Source organism: Onychostoma macrolepis, chromosome 05 (genome assembly GCF_012432095.1).
Source record: "Onychostoma macrolepis isolate SWU-2019 chromosome 05, ASM1243209v1, whole genome shotgun sequence".
NCBI lineage: Eukaryota > Metazoa > Chordata > Actinopteri > Cypriniformes > Cyprinidae > Onychostoma > Onychostoma macrolepis.
Genome location: NC_081159.1, coordinates 14,690,697 through 14,711,317, shown reverse-complemented (window position 1 = coordinate 14,711,317; position 20,621 = coordinate 14,690,697). Strand labels below are relative to the sequence as shown.

Sequence of the window (20,621 nt, the reverse complement as noted above, 5' to 3'; positions counted from 1 at the left end):
TGTAGAAATACAAAAACTGTTTTTTTTATAGTTTTTTTAATATAAAGTATAGGGGAAAGGGAAAATAAACATAATGATTTGTGGAAGTCAAAAACAACATATTTAAAGACTATCTGGAATAATAAATGATATAAAAACATTTCTTTCAGATATTCAGCAAAGAAACACTCAGCCATGACTGAAATAACATAGGAAATGAATACGGGTCATTTTAGACCCATGTTGTGGATTAGAAGGGTAGTGACACATAAACGATTTTTATTCAAAAAGTAAGAAAGAAAAAATAAGGATTTGTGATGATCAAAAACAAGTTAATTGAGGAATTCCTGGAATTCTGAATGATGAAATTAATTTCTTGCAAAGATATAGAAAAAATAAACACTTTAGACCCATGATGTGCATCAAAGGGTTAAGACTGCACAATTGTGATGTGCAGAAGAAAAGAAAAATGCAACCTCAAAGTAACTCATTTAGAAAATGTTTTTATGCATCAGTACATGTATTTCCCGCCTTTTGTAGCTCATTGATTGAATAATGTATGGGTATCTTGCCTAATAATTTCTCTTCTATTTTTGAGTTGTTTTTATCTTATTGCATGCAGTAGGCTATATGTGAGATTTTATAACTAATCCAATAAAAATACAATAAATAAATAAATAATAAAATTAAAAGTTCCTTGCTATTTGTTAATTATTACCAATGAGTTAACAATTGAGATTCAGAAGTAAATTACTTTAAAATATTAAATTCCATAATGTGAATTCATGTGATTATCTTCCCACCTCCTTTAAGAGTAAAGCTATATAATTATTTTCCCCTAACAGTAAAATTCCAACTCATACGCATATTTTTTCACCCACTTTTTTCTATCACTTCCTCTTCTGAGCATCAATATAAACTGGGCAGAAAACTCCTCTCGTCCTAGACTTGCTTCAACACAACTGATCTCAGCCTCAACATGTCACTGCTCTCTTACGTACTGCTGGCAGCTACTGCAGTGTGCTGCTTCACAACCCTCTGCGGTAAGGTTTTATTTTATTTACTTTTATTTGTGCATTCTGTGTGCTCAATATTATGTGTTTTTAAAATAAATAGATGTCTGTATGAACCAGCTATCAAAGTTTAAAAGGTGGATCTTGGTTAAAGGGTAAAATGTGCTATAATTTACTGCAGGTTAATTGTGTGCTCAACTGTAGCAGTAATTATTTTTAACAAATTAGCCATTTATTCTGCGTTCTTTATTTCTGATAAAATGGTTACCACATTGTTCTTTAGAGAAATAGAATTCTAACTCTATGCCTACATGGCTTCTTTTAGCGTTGCCAATGGAAGGCTTTGGTTTCAACAAGTGTCAGTGTGTGGCCACCACCTCATCCTCAATCTCATCACGGTTGTTCCAGAGGATTGAGATCGTGCCTCCAGGAGCACACTGTCGCAAAACCGAGATCTTGTGAGTCACGATGTTTTGCCTCTACACGTTGGTGGCGCACACACACTTCAATCACAGACATGAGGGAAATGTGCAAAGGGGTGCAGGTTTCCTCTGTTCTAACAAACCTCAGCGCTCTCAAAAATATGATTTATCATTCTCTCATTAGCCCACGCAGCTCTCAGACAAATGTCACCTATCGCCTATATTAGGCAGATTTGAGTAAGACAGGCACATATTGTCACATATCTTTCTTAAATCTTTTTAAATTCCTTAGGATTACCAAAAAGAACAACGAAACAGTTTGCATAGACCCTGAAGCACGATGGATCAACAATGTCATCTCAAAAGTAATGAGGAGGTAGGGTTTAAGTCTTAACTCCCAAAATCAAGACTGTCTAATCTAGATTTGAACTTTTTTTTTTTTCTCTTTGCATCATCTAAAGGACTTCTTCTTTTGTTTCTTTTTCCTACAGCAAAAGAACTGCAAAGGAAACTTCTGTGCCCACTGTGGCATAAATCAACATGAACAAGAACAACTTTCCATTTCCTGCGTTTCAGTTATTCCTTTTCATTCAAACATATTTTCGCAGTCACAAATTAAAAAAATCTGTCTACACAATCTGTACTTATTATTTTGAAATAAAAACCTCACAACCTTCGTTCTTTAAAATGACATCTTTATTGCCTTTAAGTTGGGAGACTAGGACAAGACTGAGAATTTCTTGTTTTACATATGGGCCACATGTAGCACCATTTACATTTGCAAACAGAAAGATTTTTTTCCCCCCATATCATCACCATATATATTCGTAGACTAAATTAGAGTTACAAAATGTGTATTCCTCAGCTGAGGAGAAACTGCAAAAAAAGTCTCAAAGTCATTGAGAAAATCCAGTGATAAAGCTTTATCATCACATTGGGAAAATGCTCGTTTTTGGATATTCTAATCATTGTGTCTCAAGGTTCTTGGCAAAACAATGCTTTACATCATCTTACAATCATGCAAGTCCTGCATTAATTTTAATTTGTCATCAAGACTGACTTCAAACCCTGTTACCATAAAACACATTCAATGAAAGACTACTGCTATTTTCCACATGCTTATTACTAGTTTAAAATACTGCTTTTTCATCAATCTGGATTAAAATAACTGTCCAGTTAGACCATTTGCCAAGAGGAAATATGTTCAGCTTGTGGGAATTTCCGTGAGGAGAACGTATACAAGTATCCATCAGAAAACAAAACTGCTACCACTAAACCAGGGAAACAATGGTAATTTTCTCAACTTTGTAACAGAAAGATTTAAGATCCTGCCATTTCTGCAAAACAAATTGGCTTATCACTGCTGACCATGACATGTTTTAATAACAACAATATTATAACTGGATCACGGCCACTTTAGAAGTCATCGTGTCTCTCTGGTGAAGAGAAGAGATGGACAGATGAATGGATGGAAGGGTGCTGGGATGGATGCTGGTGCTTGCTCACTCTGTAAGCGTCTTGCTTTCACAGGCAGTACTGCTGTAGAAAAGATGGTTCAGACTAGGCACAGTTTGATAAAAGAGGAATGCTCTACTTATCAATCAATTTGCAAAAGTGACAAAAAAGTGAAAGCACTCATGCTCATAAGGCATTCCACTTTTGGAAATGATGCAACGTCAAATACTGCACAGGATTTCCTGATTAAACACTTTGTTAAATAAATACTCTGTTTTTGCTGACTAAAAAAACCTAATCAAAAATGTCATTGAATTTAACAGGGATGGGAGTTAATCAGTAAGGTTATTGTTTATTTTCTAAAGTCTGATGGCAGTGATAAGTAACATGCAACACACATAGTCCAACACTTAACAGTCCACTTCAGCACCTCTGACCTTTCCTTCTGAAACATTTTACTCATACCAGCTCAAAACAGAACAAGGCACAGTCTGCCAAAGCATGTTAGGAAAGCTATAGCTTTGTCTATTTTTAAACATTTTGATGATTGCTAGCTTGAACAAAGGACTTTTGCTTTATTAAAGTCAGAATTCATGCAGGGAAATGTTTCCACAGTCTTGTGACAGACAACAACACTAAAACCACTGACATCAAATAAATGCTTTAGAAAATGTATACGTTTTTGCCCTAATTCAGTTTAAGGCTGCAATGCACTACACAACTTTTGCCCACATTTACAGTCTTGACAAGTTGACACTAGCAGCCTAAAGTCAGAGCAAATGCAGATTTGAGTTGACAGATTTCACAGAAAACCACATAGTGTATGATGGGCACAGACATTTATTTTCGGACTATGAATCTGTCCAGTCAGAGGATATCAATCATTTTTACATGCCAATTTTACAACACATATTGTTTTAATTTGGTTATGCTTCTTTAGTCTGATGACTGACAGGTAAAGGAACCAATCACGTTTCGTTTGGTGTCGCATCATGTTTAGGGGCATGGAAATGTCCCCACAATAATAGACGAGTGTGTAATACTCCTGGACCTATTTTTTTTTTTGAGTCTATGCAACAAACTTTACTTATTTCACATACTTTTGAAAATCTAGCATTTAGTTGATCCTGATTAGCAGCCATTTTCTCAGTTGTAAATATGATGGATTTGTTCTTCCATGAGGCGGTTTGGCGCCACGGCATCTTTGTTTCCAGGTGGAACGTTAAAGAGCGCTACACATGCGTCTCCTGGAAATTCTGTGGAATTCAACCAATCAGATGACGACTTTGAAACTCCTGAAGTGTTTCTAATTTTGTGTGCCATATGTATCAGACATTCAGCCAACAGTCCATGGGCATGACGCCTGAAGCTGAGACTATGCATCTTCTTACATTAGCAATGCTTTCTTTCAAACTTACGAATTAAACTTGTGCACAAATTTAGAATATTGCATAAAACATAAATCACTGAATAAAGCACTGTTTCTATCCAGGGAGTTGAAGAGAAAAAAAATCGCCACTTCCTGATAAAGTTGCGCTAAATATCAAGAAGAAAAATGTAATTTGCTGCAATAGGAGAAGGCACTGTATATAATAATTTTTGTATACAATAAACTATATACAATTTAGAGCATGCAGACAAAACGCGGTCATGATATCTTATTTTCGGAGGCTGCTGTTTGGGAGCGCAGTTCTGGAAGTTAATTACAACAAAGCACTTTGACGAGACTTTGCTCAAGCATTTTAGAATTACAAAACTAACATTTCAGATGCTGTGCAATGAGATCGGTCCTTTGGTTGGTCCAGTTGCTGTCCTATTGCAAAGTCACATGCCTTTTTTGATATACATTAAGGAATTCATTTGGTAAAAGTGTTTTGTAGTTTATGCGTAAGTTTTCTTAACGTATGAGAAATTTATGAGACATAATTTTAGAATTTATGCGCATCTTGGCATTTCAATCCTGTGATTTTTTTATGCGATATCCCAAAATGCACATAAAAATATGTGGGTGGAAACATAGCTAATGACACGTTTCTGCATGAGTTTGTTTTGTTCGGAACAACACATAAGTTTGTTCGTTTAAAATCTATTCCAATTTTAAAAGTTGTGAAGTGTATTACAGCTTTTAGAGAAATTTAGCAAATGATTATGTCTTGCCAACCTTGAAAACCATAAAAACGTAGATATAACAGTGAGAAAGGCCTCTAACTATGGAAATGCTCATAGTTGTGCCAAACAAATAGAATGACATCTCTTGTCATTTCTCTACTCCAACAAATCACAAAATGACATTTCTAAACATAAATTAACATTCATCCTGTACCAATGCAGCTGACAATCCATTACCATCGAGTTAAAGGCATAGTTCACCCAAAAATGAAAACTGTTCCACAGAAGAATTAAAGGCATAGAGGTTTGAGTAATTTTTGGGTGAACTATGCCTTAAACTCCTAGGTAGTCATCTGTAGCAATTAGAAATTGTCCCAATAATGTCAACCATCTGCCAATCAGAGATTCTTTGGAGACGCTCGCTGACATGATGACATCACTGAGGCAGGGAGGACTTTGTATTGTGTAAATATACATCAGTACGGTGATGTGATTTAGATGCCAATGCAAGCAGCAAGAGAAAACAGCACAGCTGGGTTATAATCAGTAGGGCTGGGATCCTCTTTAATAGTGTACATTTTGGACTTAAAGACAAGTTTGCATAATATTTTACATTGCACTATTAAGAATTTTGAATTAAAAATACATTGCTGAAAATTCCAACCTAACTGCAGTTTTTCACCCTGCAGTAATGTCATATAGGGGAACTTAAATTTGTAATGCACAGGATGCAGTAAATATTGTAATATTTGATGTTGCACAATGAAGAGAAAAATGTGGTTTTATTGTACTGGGAAATTTCCAAATTTAAATAACATCATAAAGATTTAAAGATGCTGAAGGGGAATTTAAAAGAGGATGCCAACTGAATCAACGTTTTTGTAATACTCGTGCTGACATTGTTATGCTACATGATCGGTCTTCCCTTAAGTTACACATTTCTATCATCCAAATACTGACACATGGCTTATACAATCTCACATTTAAATTCAGACAAACAGATCGATTTCCCTGAAAGCAGCGTTTGTTTGGTACCAAACAGAGAATCCCAACCCTAATTTGGTGTTAAGCTTTTGTTTTCAAGTTGGAAAACATAATAATAAGATCATATAATCCTGTGCAAAGGTTAAAAAAGGAACAAAGTAGGTGAGTACTTCACTCCTTAATGCGTGTGCCTATATTTGTAGGGGCTCATCATAGGGGTTCGTCCATGGTTTGGGGATTTAGATGAGTAGGGGAAGGGGTCTGCACTACCTGTGGACAGGCAGATGCAGCCCGTTGAGGGGGGGTAAGGGTGGGTGGTACTCCAGCTGAGCCAGGAGGGAAAAGTGATCGGAAGGGATGTGTGGGTGGGGGCATCCGGTTATGTTGTTGTCCTTCAGCCACTGAGTCTCCAGTGGACCCAGAACGCCCAGAACACGCATGTGTGTCTTAGAGAAGAAAATGTAGTCAATCACACCCTACAAAAAAGGAGAAAGCATGTTTTAAAAGGGGTTAAATAAAAATCGGTGAAAATAACCTAAATTCGGGAGCCAGCAGCAGCCTTATAGTGCACTGGCTTGAGTGCAATTCAATTACGAAGCAAGTCACGGTTCACTAAAATCATGAAACCTAAATATCTCCTGACCTTGAAGTCATAAGTGTAGTTGGTGTAGGGCATGAGATTCCCCTCATAGGCACTCTTCAGCTGGAAACTGTGTGTGATGCTGCCATCGGGCTTGCCATTTTTGCCATTGCAACTGAAGTTGGTTAGACAATCGCTGTAACGCAGTTCCTTAAAGTCTTTGTGATTTTCTGCAACTCCACCGTTACTCAGATACTCCACCACACCTGTGAAGAAATGCCAGGAAACCTAGTAATGCTGAGACAAGAGCTTCATGCCGAATCTGAGGCAAGAGCCACCCCCCCCAAAAAATAAAAATGGTTGTCATTTACTCACCTTGATGTCATTCCAAACCTGTATGACTTTTTTCTTCTGTGGAGCATAAAAGAAGATATTTTGAGAAATATCTCAGTGGGTTTTTTGTCCACACAATGGAAGTCAAAAGTTACCTGCATTCTTTAAAATATCTTCTTTTGAGTTTCACAGAAAGTCATACAGATCTGAAACAACATGATGAAAGAATTTTCATTTTTGGATGAACCATTACTTTAATATTGCAGCAGATGGACATAGTCACTTATCCTATATAAGGAACGGAAAGGCCAACTGGCTGCCATCCACTCCATGGGAGTGACTTGCTTTCGTGCTTGGAACTCTTGAACTCATCTTAGTTGGAACTTACACAATAAAGATTGCCCAAGTGAGTTCCCCTTTCCCTCCAACTATTTATCCTTAATAAGCAGTTCCAAACATCACTCACCAGAGTCTGGGAGTGAGTTGAGGTCAGCGCACAGGACGATAGGTATGGAGCTGGTGTCTGATGTGGGTGATGCAGAGTTGATGGATCCCGATGCCCTCTCAGCAATGCTCTTTAGCTCAGACAGGAACATCATTGTCTGGATGAGCTTCACATCCGAGTACTCCGGATCCCAGTGCATGTGGGCGTTAGCTACCAGCAGGAGCTGTTTCTCTGAAGGCTGCTTTAAACCTGCATTATAACACCAGTAAAATGAATGGGAGCTGTAACATCTAAATAATATATTTTATAATCAAGGTCATTGCTCCCAGTTCAGTGGAATTCAAAAGCTGAATATGAACAGTAAACTCTGTTTGCAAAGTTGAATCAATATTGCACTCTTTTGAAAACACAACAATATTGTAGATTGATTTGAGGGGAAAAAGAAAAAAATGAAGAATATGCTGAGAAAGAAGAAATAACGCAAAACTCATCAAAAAGTGTGTGCGCTAATAAATTGTATTCAGCTGTAGTGAGGCATCATTAAGGAAATAAAAAGTATGTTATCACTGTTATCCAACCTAGCACTGAATTCAACCATAGAATTTAATTTTAATTTCATGTATCAGAGCACCACATTACTTATGACAAACTTGGCTTACTAAATTTTGTTAGACATAAATGTTTTATTTCATTTATTTACAGCTGCATCTTCTAAAACATTCAGAGAATGCTACTGATGTTATTTAAAAATACAATTTCATAAATAAATACTAATATACTTTATGTTGAATCATTTTTGGGTTTAAAATGAATTCTACTGACATATAATCCATTGTGTTGTTTGTGAACTTTAATTCATTTCCAGAGACAGCATTTATTACTGTCCTCACATGTAAACATTTTTAATGTAGTGATTTACTGCCATCTACAGGACAAAGCTAAACAGATGGTGTGTCCGTGAAGAACAGGAAACCTAAATTGAGCTATTTTATGTTAACATTCATCACTCAAGGTCCTTACCACTAGCAAACAAGTCTTTCTTCACCTCCAACAGGACAGCTACTCCGATGTTATCTTTGGTCATGACTCTGTTTAGCATAACCTCTGAGCCCTCTGAGTTTGCCATGGCAACCTGATTGAACTCCACTGTGTGTTTCTGCACCAGAGCAAATCTAGAAAGTAAAAAAGTGCACTAGATGAGCTTAATATCATTCACTTTAAAGGGGTCATGAACTGCCTTTTATTATTTTACTCTTTGTCTCTGAGGTCCACTTATAATGTTATCAAGATTTTTAAATCAAAAAACTATTTAGAGATAATAGGCCTTTTCTGTCCAGTTTTGGATGAACAAAGGACCAAGTTCTTCCTGACGTGGTGTGGAACTTCATTAAAAATAAAGTTCATCAAATAAAGTTGATCATTTGGTTTCTGCATTGACCTGCGTTTGCCGCTCTTGTGATTTACCAACTATGTGCGTGAATTGGTGGGCGGGGTAATACAGGCAGTGATGTAGAAGCAGGCGTTGATCTTCTTCTGCAGAGGCGGTGTTTAGCCACACTATTACGCCATAAAGTGGCACATTCCACAACCTGTCATTTTGGCAGACTGGCTTCAATATAAGCCTGTTTTTAGACTAACGAGAAAGTTTTGAGTTCTGAAACTTACTGAAGGTTTTATAGCACAATGACATCTTAGATATCAAAAGATCAAGGGAATTTGACCAATTTTAAACCCTGTAAGAAGATAGAAGGAAATTCTCACTTCTCGGTCTTGAAGAACACAGCACAGCCATCCACATGTTTCCGCTCCTGTTCTGACACGAGTTTGGCACGAGACTTTGGACAGAAAAAGCCATCATATCCACGCTCTTTCAGTGTTTCCAGAAAGAAAGTGTAGTACTGCTCTGTTTCCACTTCCTGCACATGCAGAGCAAAGTATAAAACACTGCTGATATTAAAACCACACACAAGTCATGTGAAATGTGTTGTTTACACATAATAATAATTTAGCTCCTTTGTTTATGTAAAGACATGACTATATATTCCTTCATCATATTAGAAGTTACAGGCATGAGAGGTCACATTTTTTAATATTTGCAATATTGTTATGTTTACTGTATTTTGATCAAATAAAAACAGCCTTGGTGAGAATAAGAGACTATTTAAAAAATGTTACCAATCCAAAACTTTTAAATAGTAGTGTACATATTTCAAATTGTAACTAGGGTTGCAAAGGGGTGGAAAATTTCCGGTAAATTTCCGGAAGTTTTCCGGAAACTTTCCATGGGAACTTCGTCTGGGGAACTTTGGAAATATTCCAAATTTGAAACTTACCAGGAATTTATGGGAATTTTTGGGAATTAATTGGAAATTTATAAAACTGTATCATATACAAACATAAATATATATTTTTTTGATCATAGGCTTACTTGCATGCAAACTAATACAAATTTTAAAAATGACATTTTTGGGGGGGATCTGTGATGCTTTTTTCAGGATTTATTGATGAATAAAAACTTATGAACAGTTTATCAAAATAGAAATATTTTCTAACAATATAAGTCTTTGCTACTACTTTTTTGAAATTAATTTAACACATCCTTGTTGAATAAAATTATTAATTTATTTAAAAAAAAGAGAAAAGATACTGACCCCAAACTTTTGAATGGTAGTGTATTGTTAAAAAAGGATTTCTATTTTAAATAAATGTATTTAAAAAAAAAAAAAAAAACTCTTTATTCATCAAAGAATCACAGGTAATAATAATAATAATAATATTATATATATTAAGCAGCACAACTGTTTCCAAAATTGTTAATAAATAAGCATATTAGAATGATGTCTGAAGAATCATGTGACACTGAAGACTGTAGCTTTGCCTCACAGAAATACATTATATTTTAAAGTATATTACAACAGAAAACCATAATTTTAAGTTGTAATACCGGCAATACTGCACAATATCACTGTTTTTTTTCTTTCTGTATTTTTGATCAAATAAATGAAGGCTTGATGAGCAAAAGATATGCAATGTTTAAAAACATTAAAAATAGTAATGTGTCCAAACTTTTGACCAGTACTGTACTTCTGTATGATAACAGAAAACTTGCTAGTAGAAGGAGCATCACAGCTTGAGCTATATAGCACACAGCCTACCTCATAAACTGTCTAGCTACTGTATAAACACTTTTTGGTATTTACTAGTTAAACGTGAATCCCATAGATCAAATATATTTAGAATATCAAAACTTAGATGTAGTCTTTGGGCTCAAATGCAGAAAGTGAGGCTTCAGAGAAAATGGAGGGGAATCCCCCTCTTAGGTGACTAGAGAGGATTGTGTGTGTGGGGGGAGGGTCATTTTTAGACTTTTGTTTTATTATTATCTCACCTAAATGTTTGTTCAGTCAGTGTATTTGTTTTTACTATGGTATAGCCTAATTTAGTTGCACAGTATATTACACACAGCACAAGGAAGTTTTAAACATTTATTGTAATATTCATGTAATTTATATGAATACTTACCAAGATGGACATTTTGATATTTTGTGTGCAGGATTTAAGAAATGATCTGTGCATGTAATGGTAGACGAGCACAGTGCATGTAGGCGGCGTGGCCTCGTTAGCCCCGCAGTAAGCAGTGTGCTGTGTGCGATTGAGCAATGTGTAGAGTAGAAATTAAACTGAAATTGCATTAAATCTGGTTGTTTTAACCAAGATTATGCTGCAAGTTTTTGTTCTCAACTACATTTAAGTTCCCAGTTCCTGCAATTTAGCAAATTTCCCGTTTATTCCCATTAATTCCCATATATTCCCGTTAATTCCCATGGAAAGTTTCCAGTCTTGAAAATTCCCGGAATTTTGCAACCCTAATTGTAACTGAGATTTCCTTTTTAATTTTGAAATGGGAGCTTCATACCTGCAGGCTGATGATGTCAGCATCACAGTTAGTGATCTCCTCCATGATGCCCTTCTTCCTGTACTCCCAGTTAAGGGCCCATGAGGGACAGTAGCCATACAACTGTCTTGTTGCATACTTGTCGCACAGTACGTTGTAGCACATTACTGTGAACACAGCTTGAGGACACAAAAATTTTATATAAGCTTTGATCCTTGTAAAATCATGATTTTTAAATACCAGTGACAAGATGCTAGCAGTAGGTACCTGTGGGCATCATTTGATCTCGCTCCCTCAAAGTGATCCAAGGTCTTTGGGGGAGTTGTTCTGGGTGGACTAATATTGGGAGGGAAAAATTTAATGAATAACTTATCTGTATAGTATTAATAAGCAGCTATGTCCATTATTACCTGCAAGATTGTCAAGCATGTAATTCAATAATTTCCTTGTTCCATCAGGCTCCTGATACAGGTTGAGTATATCTTGGGACAATGGATTACCTGGGAAAGAAATATTGTTCTCAGGCCTAATAAAAAATATTGCATGCTTGTTCTGCATGTACTGCATAAAACAACATTTGTTTGATTAAGAAAAAAAAAAAGCTTTACCTTTGAGACCAAGGGTTTGCAACTGGAACAGCCGACCAAGTTCATAAGGCAAAACTCGTAAACAATTGTTGTTCAAAAGCAATTCCCTAAAAATACACAAAGAAGAAACAAACGTGACAATATAAGGTTCCTGTTTAGTGTAACTGGATAAAATTGCTCAAAGCGAACAAAAAGGCCAAAACTATTGATAAGTCCAATTGAGTCACATGCTAATTAAGTTTTTTTTTATGTTTATATGTTGTCTATTTTACATTTTTGGTCTATTAATGTTTTGTTGTAAAAGGAAAAAAAAAAAAAAATGGCACTTATCCTTAAGAATCTGTAATAATGCCGAAAGGCCAATAGAACTATTTTACTTAACTTCATTCTGATGGGAATCGGACTGATTTGTTACGTACCTGAGAGTCACCATGTTGCCGAGTTCTGCTGGCAGGCTGCGCAGTTTGTTGGAGGACAGGTTTAGGTAGACGAGATGGGGTAGCTTTGCGATTTCGGGAGGAATCCGGCTCAGGTTGTTGTTGTTGATGTGGAGAGCAGTCAGATGGGTCAGTGTCCATAGCGAGCTGCTTAGACTTCTGACCCGCCCTGTATCAAGAAATCACAGACAGAGTAAACATTTTTCCACAAATTTCCCAAAGAACACACATGCTGATATGTACATCACTTTTGGTTAAAAGCATCTGCCACTTTTTAAGTAGTTTAGTATAAGCAGGCTTTCATGTTCACTGATTTATTCATTAATTTCTCTCATATCAATGTAATGTACCCTCAGTAGCATATTCATAAAAATAAATTGATTTTATGAATTGAAGTATAATGCCAAAGAATTGAGGAATAATAACTAACCAGAAATCTCCAACTCGGTCCAGTGTGACTTCTTCCCACTGGCTGCTTCCTCGGCTGACATGATGGTATATAATCTGCGTGGGTCTGGAGGATCATATTTTTCCTTTGGCATGCCTGTTAATCTGAAAATACATAAAGAAAATGAACAATTATTGACCATTTCTCTTTGTTACAATTAGGGATGTAACGGTATGAAAACCTCTTATCACGATGATAGTGACCAAAATTATCACAGTTATCAGTATTATCACAGTATTGTTAAAATGTGCTGTTAAAAAAAGTACAGACACATAAATCACTTCACCAAGTTTTATATTTAAAAATCAACAAACAACAAATAAAATAACTTTTTGTTTGCATAATCACTATAACAATACCATTGCCAATGACATTCGGATTTTAAATGACATCTTGACCGACAACAGTTTAATAGCATGTTCAAATATCTAATGTAAATGCTCAAATAAAGCTTTCAAAAAGTTTCTAAAAATGTAAACCTCAAATTTCAGCCTTTAAATAAAGAAAAGGGTTAAGTCAAAATGATAATTGATTAATAAATGATTATATGTATTTTATCTGCTCCATAAATATTTCTAGATAACTTATCTGAATTGTTTAAATGAATCCACATAAGCTTGTTTTTCATTAACCGGTCAAAGTTTACAGCAGGGCATGCAAATTCGGTCCGTTTTTTGGCCAGACAGAAATTGCACACAGGCTGAATGAAAATATAAGTCTCTGTAAATCCACTCTCTGACAGCAGGTGGAAAAGCTGAATTACAGCTGTTTCCAGTAAACTCCGCGGACAAAGCAGTATTGCGATTAAACACTTCCTTTAGGTATTACATGGAGCAAAGATGACCAAAAAATAAATAAATAAAAGACAATGAATCATTTCTGAAGACGGTCAGAACCTTCAGAGGTACATTCATATAATTCATTCATTCATATATTCATTTGTATAATTCCCTTAGGACTCTTTTAAAACCTCCCAGCTTTTCCGCCCTGTTTTCACTCAAAACTAAACTACTCTGCGTGCGTGCAGGCGAGACTGTTACTTAAAACTGTGCTTTATGCTGGACAGTATTTATTTATCATGAGTTGTTCAAATCCCGGTAATCGAATATGGTTTTAATGATAACTAAAATATGAAACGGTAATACTAACCATGGGGAATTTTATCATGATTTATCGTCAAACCGGTATCATAAACTGAGAGAAAGTTGAAAGCCTGATTTATGAGCCAGCTGGTATTGTAATTGTAATTGTAGTGGTCAGTTTAGGAATGCTGTGAGTGACTCCCTCTACACGTGTCCTAACTACACGCGACGCGACAAGATTCCAGCGACAAGCAATTTGGGTGTCCACACTAGACGCGACGCGACACCGCGACGCGACAGAATCAATCAAATATCACAGCCAATCAGAAGCGTGTGTGGGCGGGCTCTCTCTGGAAGCGCACTGCTCTTGCAACGAAATGGATACGTTTATAATCTAATTCATACATTTTAAAGCTTTTTAACATCATTAAATATACATACTGAGTGACTGATAACATCTTTGTTATGGAATACACTGGTTGGTTTCGCAGTGAGTTCACTGTTTTAACGGTCATCTTTGATTTAATTAATTTTTCAAGATCTGAGGTAAACTATCTGTTGTTGCTTTCAGTATGGCTATAGGGTCACGCAATATGATATTTAAACTCATATTAGACACGTTTAACTTTGAATAAAGCATATAATCACCTGAGATTATCTACTGTCATATAGTTTGTATGTTGTTGTTCCAGCCGCGACGTCGCGGAAATAGAAACCGTTTCTAAATTAGAAATTTCGCGTGTCGCCGTCGCGGCTAGTTAGGACAAAAACTCTGATTAACATGGAAAAGATACCTTTTATCGCGTGTCGCGGCGTCGCGTGTAGTTAGGACACGGTGTAAGGTCAGATCAAGCCAGATCGCTCTTAGACAAACTGACATTATGCAAACTAGGGGTGGGTGATATGGAAAAAATATCATATCACGATTTTTTTTAACATTTTTTTTAGAAATATCACGATTCACGATTTTATCACAATTCTTTGTCATGTTAGTATTACTATTTTGCAAGCTGTTTGAGCATTACAGCCAAACTAATTTCCCTATTATAAAGATAAAGCCTTTCAAGGTAACAAAAAAAATTAAAAAAATAATAAAAAGGCAGATATTAGGCTAAAGTGGGCGAAGATAAAAATCATTGTCATTATTTTATCTTTGTCATTAAAAAATAAGAACAAAGATACACATTACAACTACACATAATATACAAATAAAACAAACAGTGCTTTATTTTCAGCTGCAGTAGAAGAGCATTCAAGAAATTGAATGAACAAATATAAAAATAAAACACTATATGGACTGATTCCTAAAGCAACTGTATTAAAAGTTCTTCAGTCAAGAATAGTGAGTGATTTTTCTCTTTGCGTTTTGTTGTTTTATTAACGTTAAAGGAATAGTTGACCCAAAAATAAAACTTCTGTCATCTGTCTGTCAATTCTGTCATAGTGTTTCATATTTATACCATCATTTACTCACTCAAAGGTTGTTTTAAACCTGACTTAGTTTTTCTTCTGCTGAACATAAATGCTATTTTGAAGAACGTGGAAAACCAAACAGTTGCTGATCCACAGTGACTTCCGTAGTATTTTTTTCCTACTGTCAAATTCAATGTGGACCACCAACTGTTTGGTTACCCACATTCTTCAAAATATCTTCTTTTGTGTTCAGCACAAGAAATAAATTAATAGGCTACAGGTTTGGGACAACATGTGAGCGAGTAAATAATGACAGAAATTAAATTTTAGGGTGAACTATCCCTTTGGCTGCATGTTTAATACTGTCCCTTTAAGACCTGCACGCATCTAATATATAGACACCGTTTTCTCTCAATTGTTTACTTTCATTTTAGACATAACCAACTGAGTCTATATGTAAACCTTGTGTGTTTTGACAGTATTAGTGCAAAAAATAACTAAAAAATAAAAAATAAAACCCCCGAATAAAACATTTAACCGGCAAGGCTTTAAAGCTCATGCAAATAATATACTTTTGCGATTGCGAGTAAGTGCAGTGTCCTGTGAGAGTAACTCTACCGCTGAGTTAACACTGATGTGAATGTATGTGGTGTTGTACAGTATATTGAGACAGAGGTGCCAGAACTGCAGCTGATAGAATATGCACTGTAGCAAGATACTATGATATTTCTTCAAAAGCAGATTGTGGAGACATGTTTATTGTCCACGATCAAAAATCGTCATATCGCACACCCCTAACCACATGATGTACAGTAAATCGGACAACAAACCAACAGCTGCACTTCAACTTGTGCAAAGTTGACTACAGTAAGGGTTGCAAGTTTAATTTAAAATAAAGCTAAAGAAAATGAATGCATAGGTAGGCTACCAACTTACAAGTGAAGTTGTAAAATATCAACATATCTATACTGCACTTCAAAAGTTTGGGATTAGTAAGTCTATTATGCTCACCAAGGCTATAAAAACCTTAAAAAACAATATATTAGGGAGACTGGGTATGGTTGTAACACTTTTTGTTTCAGTATCTGTAACTCGCTGGATTTTTGAGCTAGAGTGCTCAAACTTTTATACAAAGCACCCACATTTGTTCACTACAAAAGGCACCTCTGCAAGAATATCACAGCCCTTATAAGTTGATGTCAAATACATAGAGTGCCTCTGTTACAATCTACCCCACTGCCAGGGTAGGTTGTAACACATACTGGGGTAAGTTGTAACAGTCAGACAAAATAAGCAAAAACAGCAGCCACCTCATAAAGTTTGCTTCAAAAACAGGTTTATTGAAACAATCTAAAAGAACAATACAAAACAATGTCGCACTTTCTACGAATGACCACATCTACAATCCACTTTCTGTTCGATGCAGGAGTGTGTGCGTGTGTGTAAATTAGACTACTAGAAAAAACCTCCTTAACAGTATTTATGCTTACTGAACACTCAACTCCAGTGCACCAAGGTAAAGAACGTGTAGATCTAACAAAAAACTGTGTAAATTTGTGTGTGAGATTGTGTCTATGTATGAATTTTCTCAATCAGAGTCATAATGGTGACAAACCAAATGTTTTTAACCCTTGGTGGATCCAGAAACTGTATAGGGCACATTTTACCCACATTTCCTTTTGCTTTGAGCTGCCAAAAAAAGCTCCATATAGACAACATGAAAGTCCTCAGTTCTATGTAAGGGAATGCTTAATTGTGCTACAACTTACCCCACCCCTGTCATCCAGTGTTTAGTTAGCTGTATTTGTAATGGTTTGAAATTAGCAGTTTAAAAATGCATCACATTTTGCCTGAGAATCTACAATTTATTCTAATGTAAGTTATATGATTTAATCTGCAATGGTTTAAGTAAGCAAAATACAGTTTTGGTAAAAAAAATAAAATAAAAATCGGATTCTTACACCAAAATCTTGTTCTTTTCTTTATAAAATCTGCATATATTTATTTACAGCCTTGACAACCATTCATATAAGATCGGGGGGAAATGGGTAAATAATAAAATTATCATAGGACTCCTAGCTTATCCCTGATAGGTGGAAATGGTGCTGTTACAACTCTCCCCATGTTACAACCATATCCTCTCTCTATACGTATTATTACAATTTTATATAAAATTATTGTATGTTTTCTATTTAAATTTATTTTAAAATGCAATTCATCCCTGTGAAAGGAAAGCAAAATTTTCAGCAGCCATTACTATCTTCAATTTTGGAAACATTTCTTACTATTATCGGTGTTAAAAACATTTGTGCTGCTTAATATTTTTGTGAAAACTGTGATGCATTTTCTTCAACATTCTTTGATAAATAGAAAGTTTAAAAGAATAGCATTTATTTTAAATACAAAGTTTTATAATAATTATAAATCCGTTTTCTGTCACTTTTGATCAATTTTAATGCACCCTTGCTGAATAAAAGTATTAATTTCTTCAAAAAAATAAATTAAATAAAACCAAATAAAAAATATACAATAAAATACTTTTGAACGATAGTGTATGTTCTAGAAAACAGGCCAACATATGAGATCCTGAGTGCTTACTGAGAGACAGACAGACAGCTGATGTTTACACTGATACATTGAACTGTTTGAGTAGTTGATATCTCTGATGCTGAGCCAAAACATTATGGCAAACTAGGGCACTGACAAGAGTTTAACTTAGTTGAACTTTGGAGATGTCACAGTAGTTTTGTGTGTGTGTGTGTGTGTGTGTTTTAAATCAATCCCTTTTAGCTGTAAAAGATGAAAGCAAAACGGCACTTTCATAAAGCACCCTATTAATAGGTAAAACCACCAGCGAGAGCTTTTAAACAGACGACTGCCCTTATTTGCCTTGTATAGAAAGAGCATGCGGTGCGCTGTAATCATTCAGTCGCAGCTGTTACATACACAAGCACACACTGCCAAAGAGCTGTTCGGGTACAACATATCCTGCTTCTCAATTATAGCCTGTAAATGTTTTCTTACAAGCAGAACTTCAGGCACTTTATTAATTCAACTGGTCTTTGGACTAGATGTCATATTCATATCAGTGTATCTATCAGACCATCCTTCAGCACAGCAACTGTATGTCTCAATTTTAATCAACATTGTACATTTGTGACACTGTACCACAAAACCAGTCATAAGTAGCACGGTTACATTTGTAGCAGTAGCCAACAATACATTACATGGGTCAAAATTATCGATTTTTCTTTTATGCCAGATTTTCAAATAGTTGTATCTCAGCCAAATACTGTCCTAACAAACCATAGGCTACATCAATGGAATGCTTTTAGCTATTATTTATTCAGCTTTCAGATGATGTATAAATATTAATTTAAAAAATGACCCTTATGACTGGTTTTGTAGTCCAGGGTCACATTTCTGATGTCAATAGTTTTTAGCTGTATTTATTTATGAATAGGTGTTGTATTCTTCATGTTGTATATATAATTCTATATATCGTATATTAAGTATACATTGTGTTCAATGTGTGTATTGTGAATTCTCTAGTCTTAATCTGTCACTAAACGGCTGTGTATATGGTCACGTGACAAAGAACTTATCTGACTGAACTCCGCGGCGTATAAAATGCAAATGAACGCTGGACCACGATAATGACAGCCGAGGCGTTACGTAACCCGCTCTTTGAAGTTATTAAGTAAAGTAACTTCTATGAATAAAACGAACACACACGTTCCGCGCTGAACCCAACTTGGACTTGTTGTAAAACATCGCGGTGTTTTGCGTTACAGTTGAACGCATGTCAACGACCTAAAACAGTTGTCAACCACTCCAATAACGAGGTTTGTGTTATGTAAGGCTATTATTATCAGTTATATTCTTGCTTAGTCAGTGAATGCACAAAGTTGTGATTTAGATTAAGTTTGGTTGGTGAGCTGACAGCCACAACATGAAAAGCAGGAGCAGATCTGGCCGTGCCACCAGGTCAGACGTTCCTTGTCATCACCAAATACGGTCATCTATTAATCAGGAGAAACTGTGTTGTGTAATGGGTTGAAACACTGTTCTCTTGTGTTTATTAAGTTACAGCACACAACGTCTCCTTAGCCGATCTTCTGGAGGTAGAGCTGGAGACGGCGGGAGTATTTGACACCCAAAAATATGAAGAACGCACAAGCACCACGTCGGAATGCAGTACGTAGGTTCTTACCTGCATTCGGGAGGTGGGAGAGGAGCTGCTGGTGTGATATGATCAGAGACATACAGAAAAACTGTGACCGATCCTCATCGTGAGAGTCGGGCAGAAGGAAGGACAACACTCTGAGCTTCCGCTCCAGTCCACGGTCCCCTTACAACCAACGATAAGAAGTCCGACTCGTTTCCGCGAATCGGTTCTTTTGAACAGGCAGTTTTTAAAAAGCGATTCAAACAACAGATTTGGCTATTATTTTACGCCATTACGTAATTGCGTCACATGGCCCCTGACGTCACACAACATTTGATAAAGTCCTATTAAAAAACATCCCATAAAGTCACTACGTGGGCAGTTGGCACGTGCTGCTGTTTATTTATGTTCTATTAATAAGGGTGTTTGTAATTTCATGTATTCTAGTTCAGTTAGCTGCAGCGATTCAGCTTACAAAAAGCATAAAAACATTTGCAGCTTAAATTTACATTTTCCTTAAACAATAAATTCGTCTTTTTTTGCTAACGAGTTTTGCAAAAAAAAAAAAAAAATGCTGTAATTTGTTTCCTATGTCATATGTGTTGACGTCGTTATCAAGTAGAATATGTATATTTTCTACTAATTTAAAAAAAAATTGTTAATTAAAGTAACTAAATTTTCACAAACCCTTGGTTTACCCCACATGCTCTTACTATTAGATCACTTAGGATCGCTTTGAATGGGAATCTGACTGGGTTGATTCAGGTAGGTGAATCGAGAACCACTACCGATTCAGTTCGTTCCGTCAACGAACAGTTCGGAATGGTTTTGTGAACCGGTTCAATTAATTCATTAAAAAGATCCGACTCAAAGAACGATTCTTGAAATTGTACTCTGAAATACGGCTTACAGAAGTGGAAAACATTGTGCTCTTGTATAAATACGATATATACAGCTCTGTTTTATTATAGTATGCCTTCAAACGTATAGGTAATACACGTATTCTTATAGGGAATTATTTATATAAACCTGCAAAGTTTAACTTAACTGTATTTTACCTTTAGCTTGCAACTTTTGTATATTTCAGGCAGGGGTTTTGGATTATTTGATATAAATGGGGCAAATAACAAGAATTCCGTTGCTGTTTCCCTTCCCTTTTTCTTTTAGCAGATCTAAAATCTGCTAAAACAATGGTGGAAAAGGAGGTAAATTACATAGCGAGCATATTAATTGTTTATTGTAGTATATAAAACATACTGTGTGTGTATACA

At 35.8% G+C, this 20,621-nt stretch overlaps 2 protein-coding genes across 3 annotated transcripts; one reads left to right on the top strand and one right to left on the bottom strand.

Moving 5' to 3' along the window:
- Positions 1–675: 675 nt before the first annotated feature.
- LOC131540767 (growth-regulated alpha protein) lies at positions 676–2,091 on the top strand. Its single transcript, XM_058776016.1, has 4 exons — positions 676–1,022; positions 1,318–1,450; positions 1,707–1,790; positions 1,906–2,091. Exons 1-4 carry the CDS (start codon positions 959–961, stop codon positions 1,946–1,948), a joined length of 324 nt encoding a protein of 107 aa, XP_058631999.1. The 5' UTR covers positions 676–958; the 3' UTR covers positions 1,949–2,091.
- Position 2,092: 1 nt separating this feature from the next.
- Positions 2,093–19,571, bottom strand: cnot6l (CCR4-NOT transcription complex, subunit 6-like). Of its 2 annotated transcripts, none has more exons than XM_058776014.1 (13): positions 19,396–19,571; positions 12,670–12,791; positions 12,222–12,408; positions 11,824–11,909; positions 11,626–11,715; positions 11,483–11,551; positions 11,237–11,394; positions 9,082–9,236; positions 8,341–8,492; positions 7,342–7,569; positions 6,606–6,808; positions 6,233–6,438; positions 2,093–2,950 (listed from the first exon to the last, which is right to left on the bottom strand). In XM_058776014.1, exons 2-13 carry the CDS (start codon positions 12,779–12,781, stop codon positions 2,917–2,919), a joined length of 1,680 nt encoding a protein of 559 aa, XP_058631997.1. In that variant the 5' UTR covers positions 12,782–12,791; positions 19,396–19,571; the 3' UTR covers positions 2,093–2,916. The 2 variants fall into 2 exon arrangements, with proteins under 2 accessions (XP_058631997.1, XP_058631996.1); XM_058776013.1 differs by having other exon boundaries at positions 2,093–2,953; positions 19,396–19,570.
- Positions 19,572–20,621: the final 1,050 nt, after the last annotated feature.